Source organism: Nestor notabilis, unplaced genomic scaffold (assembly GCF_000696875.1).
Source record: "Nestor notabilis isolate BGI_N333 unplaced genomic scaffold, ASM69687v1 scaffold8007, whole genome shotgun sequence".
NCBI classification, from domain to species: Eukaryota; Metazoa; Chordata; class Aves; order Psittaciformes; family Psittacidae; genus Nestor; species Nestor notabilis.
Window position 1 is genome coordinate 61,501 of NW_009935097.1, and position 14,626 is coordinate 76,126.

General features: G+C 38.7%; 1 protein-coding gene across 1 annotated transcript in view; it reads right to left on the reverse strand.

The window, feature by feature from the left end:
* The window catches only part of RABGAP1L (RAB GTPase activating protein 1-like), a 62,913-nt gene extending 53,537 nt beyond the window's left edge, over window positions 1-9,376 (reverse strand). The window contains exons 1-2 of the mRNA XM_010017657.1: window positions 9,209-9,376; window positions 1,607-1,735 (exon numbers count right to left, since the gene is read on the reverse strand). Of these exons, the coding sequence (XP_010015959.1) occupies window positions 1,607-1,735; window positions 9,209-9,376 (297 nt within the window). The remainder of the gene's footprint in view (window positions 1-1,606; window positions 1,736-9,208) is intronic.
* Between the last annotated feature and the right edge of the window lie 5,250 nt (window positions 9,377-14,626).

The window sequence follows — 14,626 nt, forward strand, 5'->3', positions numbered from 1 at the left end:
CCTGTTTCTCCAGCCTGTCAAGGTCCCTCTGGATGGCAGCACACCCATCCAGTCCATCAGCCACTCCTCCCAGCTTTGTGTCATCTGCATACTTGCTCAGGGTGCTCTCTGCTCCATCATTCAGGTCATTAATGAAGAGTCTAAGCAGTACTGGTCATAGTTATCAACTCTGAGGTACAACGCTAATGACGGGCCTGCAGATGAACATCCTGTTCCTGATCACAACCATCTGAATGAAGTAATTCAGCCAGATTTCAGTTCACCTCACTGTTCATTTATATAGTCCATAATAGTCAGTTTGTCTACAATGACATTATGAGATACAGTATCTATACTTGCTATACTTCTAATAAAAAACATTCTCAGCTCTCCCCTCGTGCACCAAGACAGTCATCTCATCATAGAAGGCTATTAACTTGGTTAAGCATTATTTATCCTTCATAAAGCCATCCTGATGACTCCTGATCACCTTCTTCATCATGAGGTGATTTTCTCTCCTATTTAACATGCCATTTCCAGTCAGAAGTTACCTTCCTGTGGTTCAGATTTGGCTCTCTAAGGACATTCTAGTTGGCAAAAGTGAGAAAAGTTGATCCAAATAAATAAAAACTGTGAAGTCAGTTCAACCCTTGTGTGTTTTAATTCAGTGTGGGACATCAAGTTAACAGAGTCAAGGCATCACATAATCAACCAGTAGGGATGCATAACACAAATAACAAAATCAGTCTGAAATAAGTATGAATGGAAGTGTCTGCATGTAAAAGAACCAGAAGAAATGATACAGAGAACAGGTTATAAGAATGGCATGTATTGGTAAGCAAGAAAACGAGTGACACCAATGAAACTGACATAGGATGAGAAATGTCTTGCTACACCTAGACCAGAAAGCTGGCACTCTGGTGAGACCATGCTAGAGATGATCAGCGAGTCAGAGACCCGAAACAAAGCTACAGCATGTCACCTCTGCCAACAGGAAGCCAGGCTGGGAGCCACAGAACCACCCGCAATGAGGAAACAGAGACAAAGGACAGCAATGACAGGCTGAAGCCACCAAGCTTCTGAGGGAAAAAGACCACACCATAAGAACTGTTTGACTCCTAGAGAGTAGAAAAAGTTTGTCTAAAAGTCAGTTTATTGTCACCAATTAAGAGGAACTCAAGAGACACAGTGAGGAGTTTATAGCAACTGTCCCTCCTCCTCATCACATCCAGTACTTGTGGTCCAAATATTCAAAGTACCACCACCTTGGACAGGGTAGAATATAAAAAGATATTCTGTCTTGGTAAGCTTGATATACAAACAAAACTAAGTTTCTACCCCAGTATAATCATCAATTAATGAATTAGCAAGTTCTGATAATTCAGTTTGATCATGCATCAGTTTTCTATTTCAAATTTTTAGCTTTTACCAAAGCAGAGGGAAAAGCTCAGAGCTTTACTTTCTTTAAATATAAAAAGCGTGTACACGCATGTGTGTATAAATCTACAAACGTATATAAAAGTAAACTAATGATTACTTTCCACATGTTACTGCCATTCTTAACATTGCACCTTACTTTTCCTGTAAAAAATCCAGGTGAACAAGAAGAAACAAAGACCATCCTCACCTTAATGTTGCAGGCTTGTTCCATCAGTCTTCTGGCGTTCTCTTCAGCTCTGTACCTCTTAGGCAACTGAACCCTGAAGAATTTTAAAGCTCCTTCAAAATCAGCTTGTAGAAGGTCCTCTTTTGAGGTCTGCAATTAAACACAGGGAACTACAGTAAACACTGAGAACAGGGCAGTCATGCTCCTTTACCAGATTTGTCATTTACTGAATGTATTCCAAACCACCAGTATTCTTATTTGCTCAAAAATGTCATCCTTGAAATCAGCTCTCTAACCCCTACCTCATAAAATAAAATAGAGGCTAAAGCATATCCAAGGAATCCCAGGCAGAGCAGCACAGTCAGAGGATTGTAACACATTAATGTATTTTATCCTTCTATACCTGCAGGGTAAGAAAGGGATTCTGGCTCAGCCTGTCAAGATGTCACTCAGTGAAGGAAAAAACAAAACCCAAGCAAACAATAAAAGCCTAGGAAAATTTATAATATTTTCTAGAGAGCTTCTGCATTAGACCATTGCTGATTCTCATAATGCTGCCCTAAAAAGACAATGTATATATAGATATATATGGTTGCAGACATGAACAGCAGAAGCAGAAATGCATATGACTCATAAAAGGCATCAGCAAGTCAATGTGCGGAAGTCTGTGACACAATTTCTCAAAGAACACTGTGCCAGAAAATGTTTTACATGCTTATTTCTACATCTCTCATAACACTCTACCTCTCAGTGTGGTACCAAGCCTAGCAGGTCAGAAAATGTTAAACATTCAACATTAATCCAGTTCTGCTACCGATGGAGTAATATGATTCACAGGGAAAACTGTATCAATCTTCAGATTTACTAAGAACTACCTCAAGAGATTTAGCAGATATGAAATACCAAGCCTTGGTATGTCTTTAAAAGGTTCACAGAAAATGAATGTCCAGACAAGACATTTAGGACACCATGTCAAAAATGTGAATGTCAAGATCTTTAACCTAGAAAGAGTGAACAAAGATGTGTCAGCATAGACTAGGATCATGAAGACTGGCACTGTGTATCGAAGTATTATTACAGATACCTCAGGAGCAGCACAGGTACCTCTGGTTAACGTTAATTGCTGAACTAATTGCTCAAGTACCTCTGCCAACATTTTCATGCGTGCATCCTTTGCTTTCTCATAAGTAATGCCCACTGTCATTTTTTGCCTTGTTTTACACAGCAGATACACTACATACACATAGTTTCAAAGTTTGATTCTTAACTATATTGTCATCCACTCAAAATTCTTTCTGTCTCCAATTTCAGATGTCTTCCCATAAAACACACTTCAGCCAAACACAAAAGATTTGGCTCTACACAGGGAGAACTGGGGAAACTGTGCACCCTTTGACATGCAAGAGATGAGGCTCAATGATATTATTTTTCCTCTTGGGTGTTAAATATAATTATCACTGCAATGCAGAGAAAATTTTACTTTTATTTATGAATCCTCCTTATGCACCCCACAAACCAGCACCACTAGTCCATTTACATGAAAATAATTATGTCTGCTATGTAAAAGCCCTTCTTAAAAGTACAGACATCTTGTTTCCCAAAGCAAACTGAACTTCAGTATGGTGCTGCATATATGTAACAGTAATACTCAAAACCTAGTTCAATATATTCCACATTTCTGCTGAAAATGCTACAGCCCCCTACCCAGAGGGTCTATCAAAAGTAGGAATTTGGTGGGGGGAAGAGAGAAGGATTTTTGAAGGGATTTTAAGTTAGGTACCAAACTTGGTACAGCCACAGAAGTTATGGGGGTATTTTCATGGTTATCCAGTATCTCTGACAGTGGAGAGCATGAGTTGACAGCAGAGGTGTGCCACCACAACACTGCTAATCATCACTGCTGTGCCCAACCTTTCACTTTGGGAATAGGCACAGCAGTATCTCCTCTGGTGTCCTCAAGAGTCTTAAAAGGACAAAATCTACGTTGTGCATGTTTACCTATCAACCCGTGTATTTCTGGAGATTATTATACGCTGTACCCTAACAGGCACTGTTGTAGTAGTTTTTGCTACATCAATCACAAGGAAAGCACGAGAAAACTCCAAATACAACTAAAGTGGCTTCAGCATTGTCCATTTTCCCAGGACTGCAGCATTTTTAATATGGACAACTTTCTGTCATCAAAATCGTTAAAGTTCTTCCAAGATCTATTTGATCCTCCCTTCATTCACAGCCAAGGAAGCTGCTGGGTCATCACTGCAGGGACACAAAAAAAAGCTTGCCTTCAGGATGCTTGATGAGAAACGTTCAGCTTTACAAAAACTATCACATCTGATTCTGTCCACAAACATTTGCCAGAAAGACTCTATGTCTAAGACTCAATCAGACAAGACCAATGTAGTGTTAACAGAAAGCTGGTACAGTTTGGTATCTAATGAATCAGATCCACTCATGAATGCAGCTATGGCCAACACACCTGTTTCCTCAACATCCTATTTCTCCTGCATGAGTTCTACTGAGGTTAGATATGCTTTTGCCAAACTTGAGACTAGATCACTGTTTCATATGCACAATGGGCTGTACTTAGGCTTATCTGCAAACTGTAGAGCATGGTGGGAGCAGCCTGTCACACTGGCAGCACACAGCATCACTGCCAAAACCCATGCTGGCAACCAGGCTGCTGCTGGGCAAAGTTCAGCTGGGTAATGCTGATCAAAAAGCAGTAAATGGTTTGATAACCAGCTTACTTGAAAGCAATTTCTCTCCTTCCCTCTCAGAGATGTTGACAGCTGTGACCCCTATACAATTCAAACAGACTTCCCTATTACATTGTAAATTTGCCTTCTTGTGAGACAAGCTCTCCCACATTTCCAGTACCCTCCTCTTCCTCATGCTACGGCAGCCTCTCCCACCCTCCTCTGAAATGTGGCCCCAGACACAACTCTGACCCCAGGCGTAAAGGAATACCAGCCAACTTGTAAATGCATTTTGCTACTGTTGGTGGTTTTACATAGAAGGTGCTCAGATAACTGCAATGCTCCAGGACAGGCTGGCTGGTATGTGCTTCCAATAGAGTGGGAGGGAGTTTTCTATTAAGACTTCCGGACAGTTGCTCCCAGCACAAAACAAACACCAAACACACTTTTTGCTGAAGTTTTAGCATTTCAGTAGAAGCTGAGCTATCCTAATTCGAAGCATGTATTCTTCCTAGTGGTCCTGACTAGACATTTTAATTTTGTATTTAATATCTTTTTCTTAAATTAACATAATTCATTGAGAGTTTTAGAATTTTTTAGAAAACTGAGAAGAAATAAACATTTTTAAAAGGTAATAATCAACAACTAAACCTGCCAAACCTTAGAAAAGCAGATACATCTACCCTTCATGTCCATAGCACTTCATTTAAAAATAAATGCCAAAAAAGACAGAGGCATATACATCAGAAAATCAGCCATTACATGTAAAACATTTAAAGTTATATTAATTCTTCTAGACTTCTGCTTGAATCACTGTTACAATAATATTTTAATAGCCCCCAACAAACCACTCTTACTAAATTGTAGCTTGAGAATTTTGAGTTCTTAATCCTGAAAGATCTTTAGTCAATGGAAATCCTGTAAGAATAATGGCAAATCATGGAAATAAACCCCATCATATTGTATACTTTAGACAAAATGAGTGGAAGAGGCTATACTGTTCAGTTTTTTCTACTTTGCTGAATATTTAAATTTCATTAAAATAATCTGTTGATCAAAAAATTAGTTTCACTACTAAAATCACAAAAAATCAAAGGAACATTTTGAGAGCAAGAGGAAGCAACACAAAACCATTGTGTGCCTATATAGATGGATAGATACATATGCAGTACCAAAAAGAAAGTAAAAAATAGGAATGTTGGCATTCTAAGATTCACATTTCTTGACATTTTGTGATTTTAATCAATAAATCATAAAGACATCTCAGGAATCTTTTGGCAGCTGTTTGACAAGCAGAGGTTTGTAAATTCATTGGTTCGTATCACTCAGCTGGTAGAACTCATCAACAACTTATTTCACTGAAGAATCCGTAAGTTTCTTGAACCAACAGTTAAAGCTTGGCATGTTCATTGCATTTTTCTGCACTCTGGGACTTCAGGGTATCTTTTATTATTCTAGATGTAATTTTCAAATAATCGTATTTTTAGTTATATTTTTAAAAACAGGCAAAAGAGGAAATTCAGTGAGAACTGTGACCAAAAGTCTCAGTTTGCCTTTTAGGGTTTGACTAAATATGCCTTGAAATGTCCTTCCCACATCACTTAAGTATTGCAATGTATTCTTAAAATTATCTTATATGGATTAGTTGAAACTAAGGGAAAACCCTTTCCCACAAGTACTAGCAAAGCTTTAAAATCTAAAGGTAAAGTTCTGAAAAAATGCTAATGTCCAAAAAGGCAGAGCAGAATTTGAGAGACTTAAATAATGGGGTTTTTTTGGTTTGTTTTGTGGGTTTTTTTTAAGTAAATAATGTTACTACTGCTTTCCCCAAAATATTTAGGAAATGTGATTAAGACAAAAGACAAAGTCTTTGCTCTTTAATTTAATTTCTCTGTCTTCAATTATTAATTCTGCAGACTCATTTATTACTGACTATATCATCTAAAACTCCTATTCCCACCTGGGAGCTAATATAGCAGAAGAAATTTCAGATCAACCACACTACCCTACTATTTAATTCTTCCTCCTCAGATAAAATTTACTAATTTCCATGGAATTCTATGTATACAGTATGTGTATTTAGAATTTCTATAGAATGTCAGTAAGCATAATCTACCTGGTTTACACTTTAATGAACCTGGTCAGGAACAAGACCAAGTTAAAGGCTGAAAAGAATCTGACCATACTCCATTATTTAATTTGCTACTGGAAATTCAAAATGTTTACTAGCACCCTCAAACTAATTTTTCAGAACATAATATTTAATCCATAACACACACAGTGTGGTTCTAACTTCTTTTAAGAAGATACAGAATGTAAAATCAAGGTATGTATGTGATCTATTTTTTCTAACCCGATAGTTCCTTTTCTGCTGGCAGCAACAAGACTGCAATGCTGCACATTGCGCGACTTTGCACTGTGCTGCCCTTAAACGCAAGCCACAGACCTGACATCTGTTCGGTGACTCCAAGAGGATGAAGTTGACCTTCTGTGCTGCCAAGGAGCATGAGGGTGGATAAACTTGGGATCCAGGCCTGGGAAAGTTTGATAGGTAAAGCTACACTGCTGCAGTTACACTGGCACACATTCCCAGTGCAATACATCAAAAAACTCCTTTTATTGGCAGTGCTTATGCCCATTTCTTTACTGTGAAAGCTACACTGTCAAGAACATTTTATCCTAAATAAGATCTGTACTCTCTGTAAAACACTCTTTGGTACAAAAGTGTTATGAAGAAAATACAGCTTTGATTTTGTGCACAGTGAGTTGGCATCCATAAATACAGCAATGATCTTGTGTACACCCAGTAGTAACCCTCTGCTCAAAATTTCACCACTGTGTTCATATGTGGCTCCAGACTTATAAAGGTAGAGTCCATTCTGCCACATAAAACACTCATGAAATGTGGATAAGTGCAAACACAGAAACTACTAGCTTGATGCACCTATAGTCATCCCAAAGGGGGTAAACCCACATAGATACAGTGCTGTTTCACCTGCCCATCAACACAGCTGATGCAGTGATCAGGTGATGTGACTAAGGCTGGCCTGAAGGTTATAGAACAAACTCCTCACAGAGCACTAAAATGGAACGTGTTCTGTCTGTCCTAGGCATTTATTCCCAAAACCACAGCACAGGGAGAAGCTTATGCACATAGAAAAACAAGCTAGTTCTTAATTTTATGAAACACTGAGGTTTTGAAGTACCTTCAGTTCCAATTAAAGTACAAAATCTTGGTCCTCAGAGATTTCTCATTGTTAAAAAATTAACAGAAACACAGACTCCTCTATGGAAGGGGTATATGTCAAAAGAATGTATGTCAGAAGAGGTATATTTAGCTAATAAAACCTGACAGGAAATTGATTCCACAAGTCAAGACTCAAGACTCTCTAATAACACAAGCATTATTTGTATTGTTTTGTCTCTATACTTTTTTTTTTTTTAATTAATAAACAATACTATGTCTTTCAGCAAAGGTAAGCTGCCTGGGTGACAAAGTATGCTGTGTTTCCTGGTAATCTCCATCTGGAGGGCCAGATACAAAGCTTGATTAAGTCAAGTAAAAAGATAGCTTAGTGGTTTTGTCTCTGCTTTCCTTAAAACTCATCACAAAACAATTGAGAATGATTTGGCAGTCCTTGCCCAAGAGACCATCAGCAGAATGGGATGGAAGAGTATTTACATACACTTGGATGTAAACGGGAATAATGCTTACACATACAACAGATTTAACCATACATTATCAGCCACTATACTCTATTCTACAAGTGACTGGAGATACCCAAATTTGTCTGCAGCTTACTAGCAGTCAAAGAGTTTGTGATTTTTCTATTTCTGTCTAACATCTCGCAGTGCAGGGACAGACTGGTTCAACCACCCACCATTTTTTTTTTTTTTTTAACACTGAATACGTTATAATACACAGAACACATTCATTTATCTGAGTGTACTGCAGAAGATGGAGATAGGCTCCCGTAGCACAACGAAAATGCTAGACAGGTCACTGTATATAACTATAAAATATGACTGCACAGGGCATGGACATAAAGGAAAGGCATCATCCCACTAGAAAATGGGATGGGATCAGTAAAGAACTGTCTTCACATGCATAACATAAAAATGACATTCTGGTGTACAAGACACTAAGTGTACTTCTAAGCTGCAGCCAGGTTTAGTTACAATACCCCAGAGCAGACTCAGCTAGGACTAGGTACTGACTTCTGTATTCACCACTGTTTTGTGGGTTTTAGTCTGCTTTGTACAGCAGTAGAAACGATAAAGGCGTACTCCTCTGTACTGTATCATGCCACACATTTTTCAGGCTATTGCACATACAGATATCATTTACTATGATGGATAAAAACACCTTTAACAATTTATTTCCCAGATAATTCTATAAATGTATTTTAAACTTTTATACATGCTGTCAACTGCCTTTTCAAAATCACAGAAACAGCAGAAAACCATAATACATCACGTAGCTTAAATTTTTTATGAATGTTTAAAATCATTGTGACTTTGATGTCACACAAGAGTAAAATTTGAAATGTTGAGTATTAATGCACTTTCCATCAGTATCTAGAAGCAGACTGGGCACGCTGCTTATTTGGAATCATTATAGGACTGAGAACAAAAGCATTCATGGCTTTAGAAAAGATTTTTTTTATAACACAGCCCTGGTTGTGAACCCTACAAGCTAGTTAAGGAGTGGCACTGATCCCCGTTAGCAGGACGAGTATCCAGCCCTTCCCAGCTAACATCAAAAAAAAAAGACTCGGTGCTTAGGAGATGGATTGTGACAAGCCAAGTGTTAAAAATAAGGGACGTCTCATGCCACCACCATTCAGTGCCAAGAATCCGGGGGGGGGGGGGGGGAGGGAAGATGGCAAATTCGCAACGAATGAATTTCAAGAAAATGTGATCTCACCGCAAGCAGCCGAGGCACAAACAGGCGATGCCCCATTCCCAGAAGTTCCAGCACCCGACATGCATACTCATTCACCAGCTTGCTTTTCTCGTCATGCATGTCCTGGGACTTTTTGACAGGTGGTGTGAGCTTGGCAGCTGGGGTTTTGCAAGGTACCCCTTCTTCCATGAGCAGTAAGTAGTAAGTATCCAGAGTGAGAAAAACAGGCTTTTAACTACAATTTCAGAAAGTGCAAGATGAGGAGAGCCAGCCTCGGATCTTTGAAATGGGCGCGGATGGCTGCCTACAGCAATGCCCGTCCGTCTCTCAGAAAGAGAAAAGCATCTCTGCTAAGAATCAAGGAAAAATATGTTCCAACGTGCTGGCTCAGCCAGAGTCCAAAGAAGATTTGAAAAGCAAACCAGAGAAAACATGGATCTAAAAATGTACCTAAAAAGCAGGAAAATGGCAGCAAATGAGTGCAGGAAAGCTCAGATAGGAGAAAGGCAATGGAGAGCTTTCAGGGCTCAGTGTCTGTAGATGTGTGAGCAAGTAGACAGCAGCAGCAATAAGAGCAATAAAGCCAGGGCAGTTCTGAAGCTGTAAAGAGAAAAGGATGAGCTCATTGCAATCTCTGATTCGTGACAAGCGTGGCGGCTGCCACTGCTGCCTCTTGCTGTGAATCAGTAATGAAGGGGTAGGCAAGGAGGGGGCTGGGAGGAGGAGGGGGGGTGAATGAGCATGCAGAGAGCCTCTCGGGGGAGAATGCCGTAATAAGAAGCCAATAGTGAGCGGCTGGACAGCTGAGCTCCCCCTCCCTATCTACCTTAAATCAATTCAGCTGTGAGGTTTTTGCTGTTGAATCCCAGGCTCACGGTACATGAACTGCACCCCCTAACATTCGATGGTTAGGAAGAAACTGGCTTGCCAGCCAATACCATGACTTGTATTCAATCTGCTTCGGAATAATGCAAATACAGACTCAGTGCAACCTGGAGGAACCAGGTAGGGCCGGAGACCCTCATTCCTCCCAGATGATGAATGGGAGAGGGGCAAGGACATCATGATGGACTGCTGGTAGGGAGAGAGCAGCAGGCAGCTTCCGAGAAGCTGAGAAGCCATAGCCCATCTTTGCACAGCTTGTGCAGGGCTGAATTAAATAATTTAAATAATGATAATTTCCAGTGCTGTGTTCTCAGGAGTCATTTCTAAATCTGGAGACGATGGGCAGCGAGGGAATGATGTCAGCACATGCATATGAATCGACCCTAGAAATTAACTGCACTTTTGTAAGGAAAATGCTATGATGTCACACCTTAAATTGCATTGCATCACTCCTATCCAGGGAACAGGCCAGGTACCTCTGCCATCTGGCAGGTATTACTTCATTTCATAGGTCTGGGTTTTAGAAAGCATGTTTTTTGCTGTTTCATTTTTGAATTGCCTAATAATAAAATGGGCTCTGCAACAGAACAATAAGCATTTCTGATCAGAGTGAGCAGACAGTAATGTTCCATACATATCTGACATTCAGAAAGGTGGCAATTTAAAATATTGTGAGGAGCTCTATGGATCTGAAACACATTAATTGCAAACATTCTGCAAATGCGCATTTAAGATCTGAGCATCATTTGTCTTAACATGTCAAGAAAAAACATATTTAAATACTAATGCCAAGTGTTGAATTGAAATAATAAACAAATTCGTGAGTATTAAAAACATGAAAATCGTATTAAGTTAATGTGAACAAGCCTAGATAAGTACTGCAAAAGGCAGAGGAAATTAGAAAAAATGAATTAATTGCATTCAGTTTGATACACCACCCACAGTGGGCTCCTTTCAAATACATTTTCTCGGATGAATTTTTTTTTTTAAACAGGACACTATTACCAAAGGTAGCCCATCCACACAGGTCACCCTGGATCATCGTGACACAGGTGAGAAAGCAGTTAAAGCAGAACCAGCAGAAGTCACAGGTCAAAGATGACAAACGATGACAATGAGTCCTCAAATATTTATCCTCTGGTGATATGGGATTTAAGACAACTAAAGTACCTGCAAATTTTGTGCAGTACTAAATAAGCTTTTAAAACAGGTGGTCTTACAAAAATTGATTTAAGTATCTCAGGTTGTGAAACCCTATTTTGCAGAGGAAAATCTTCCATATGGTCTAGTCCACAGAGCAGGGTTTTGAAGAGGTGGAGGCTACAGCATTTCTTCCTAGGCTGAGATCAGGGGTATTTACTGAGGTTCTTTTCAAGAGAAGCCCTTATTCTCTTAAGAAAAAAGAAACCACAACCAACACACATTTCATTCTGGTTTAAGATTAAAGTGAAGATTGTGACGAGAACTCTCCTATGCTTTCCAAAGTCCCTCTGCATGGAGTTGCAAAGATTCTGGTTTATTATCTAGTTCATTATTATGTATATAGGTAAACATCACAATGCCAATCGGTTGTCCATCACAGGTTAAAGGATCAGCTTACCAGACTATGTTTGTAGGGTGAAAGGGCTTAAATGAAAGGAAGTAGCTTTTCGTATTTTTTCTGAATTTTTAAAGTGTTTTCACCTAATTAAATCACGACTGTTAACATGGTATTCTAGAAATACTAGGTTCCGTCTTCCACATGAAAATGAAAACATCACTCAAAACATTAAAAGGGAAGAAATAAGAGCCTTATACTGCATGTATTAACCTGGGCAGAATCACTGGTGACTTGTGGGTAAAACAGGCAAGATGACAGATAATTCAGAGCACCATCTGTGCAAAAAGCATCAAATTCTTCCTGGAATAAATAAGACTTTAATCTAATAGCTAACTCTCCCTACAGAAATTCAGGTTTGTTTCATTTTTGGTAAAATCTGGGCTTATGAAAAATGGAATGAAGTGATTATTAAATCTTTAATTCTAGAGAGTTATAATAGGATCCAACAGTTACTGGCTAAAATCAGATAAATTCAGGTTATAAATATTGTGCAAACTTTTTAGGAATGAGGAAAATTAACTACAGGATTAGTTTTCCAAAAGATAATGGTCTACTACCATCATTGTGATTTTTACATCTGGCCTGGATTTCTTGTTTTAAAATAAAGTCCCTAAAATCCAAGGCTTGACAAAAACCCCTTTAATTATCAGTTGAAATCCAAGGCTCTGTGTTTTTCCAGGAACTCCTTTCACACAGTGTAACAGTGAACCGTCATTCAGATTTGTAGCTGGAAACTTTTTACACTCCCTACCATTCTTAAATACTGCTGCATCCTCACTGAACACTGTATCTTATCTTTATCCATGTCTGACCAGGAAATGTGATTTTTCCTTCATGGAAACTTCTCTTCTCTTATTTATGCCATTAGATTACTGTCCTGCACTATTCAGAAGAGCCTGACTGAAATGAATCTAAAAACTAAACAAGGCTTATAAAAAAGTAACTTGCACACTGAATAGAATGTCTTAGGATAAACAGGTATTACTTGCACGTTGATTTCCACGTCATACACTATCTAGTCTTTCAAGTACAGCTGAATTCTGTTTCTGACCTTTCCAGCCATGTAATGTCTGTTTACTCACATGGCTCCAAAACAGTTTAGATCTGCTCAGATGTACACAGCTGAGGTCCACTCAGGGGAATTGGCTAATGCTGAAATACTCTCTAAGCAAATAAAACCATACAGAATATGACTTCAAATAACCTGTATTTTCTGAATTCTGTAGCAAGATACCAAGGATGTTGATGGGCAGTTCTTTATAAATCTCTGTACTTTAAAATATGCCAAATTAGAAGCACATATAGAACACTATAGAACATTAATGCATATACATGTATACACACACATCTGTACATAAAACCAGAGAAAATATTTGGGAAAGAATCATGGGATTCTATGCAAAATGATGGGTTTCTATCTATCATTTTATGATGGTCAAAGTGAGAGCTCTATGCTTCCTGTACTGTTTTCTATGTGGAAAAATATATGTGCCATCTTGACCATTGCGGCTTCTATTTTTACTATTTTGCCAAGAGTGCACAAAGCCTGAACACAAACATGATAGTTTTGGGTGTTCATAGTGGTGCAGTTCCCAGATATCAGTGTTCTTACTTGCATGTTTAACAAGGCATGACAATTTGCTGTAAAAACTGGCAACCTGCATAATTCTAAAATTAAAACCCTTTGTGAATATTATAGATGTTTTTTCTCTTGTTCCGCTTCCTGTGCCTGCCCACACTCTCCCTGTGCGACCAGACCAGCTTTCTGTGTCCTCCCTCTATCCCATTCCATCTTGCAAAATCATGACCGGTCTTGTCTCCTATCCTGTGCTTTCTGTTGACAAGAATATTGAATTTTTACCATAATGGGGAACAGTACTGAAAGGTCAGTAATGAGATAAACTAAACTACTGACTTAGAAAAGCTAAGTAGACTCTAAAACTGGAAGAATAAAAAAGGAGGTTCTCTTTCAAGTTAATTCCTATAAAAGGATAAGACAAATTCTGCACCAGAACAGCTCTGAAAATCCATATGACTTAAATCATGCTCACAGTAAGAACTTCATCTCTTACCTTATCAGAAATTACTTTGTCCTTTGTATTCTTCAGGTCTAATTACAACTGTGTGATCTGGATTTAGTGAAGTTTACATCTTTATCATTATTAGAGAGAACATGATAGAACAATTAATTTCCATAGCAGATTCCATCAGCAATCTGTGCTGTGGTTGGTGCTGGCTTGCCTATTCTTGAATGGCTTGGAAAAGAGGGTGAATCATGAGGTGACAACATTTGCAAATGCTATTAAATTATGCAGGGTTTTAAAGACAGGGGCTTACAGTAAAGAACTGCAGAAGGACCGTAAGAGACTGAATGACTGGGCAATAGTACGGTAAATGAAAGTCAATATAGATAATTGATGCACATGAAGAACAATATCAATTTTACATATAAATGACAACTGAGCCGGCAATTCTTACTCGGGAGTGAATCCTGGAGTCACTGTGGACAGGGTCTATGAAAATATCAGCTCAGTGCACAGCACAGGTCAACAAAATACATCAAACAGCAGGAGTTAACAGGAAAGGAAATAAAGACCTAAACAGAGAATGCCATTATTCTACAGTATAGATCCATGATGTGTTTTCATCTTTGGTATTATGCATTCCTCTGGCCCTCCCATCTCAAAAAGGAGGTAACAGAGACAGAACAGTATTTATAGAGGGAATAAGGATCATCAGAGGCTTCCAAATGAAAAGACAAAAAATAGGCTAAGATTATTAAGCCTGGAAAATAGAGAGTTGATGAGGGATATGTAAGAAAATTATGAGTGGTGCGGAGAAAGTGAAGAGGTACTAACTGTCCAAAATGCCTTCTAACATGGGAACCAGGAACCTCACATGAAACTCACATAGGTGACAGATTCAAAGCAAAACCAAAACGTAATTAAGCTGAG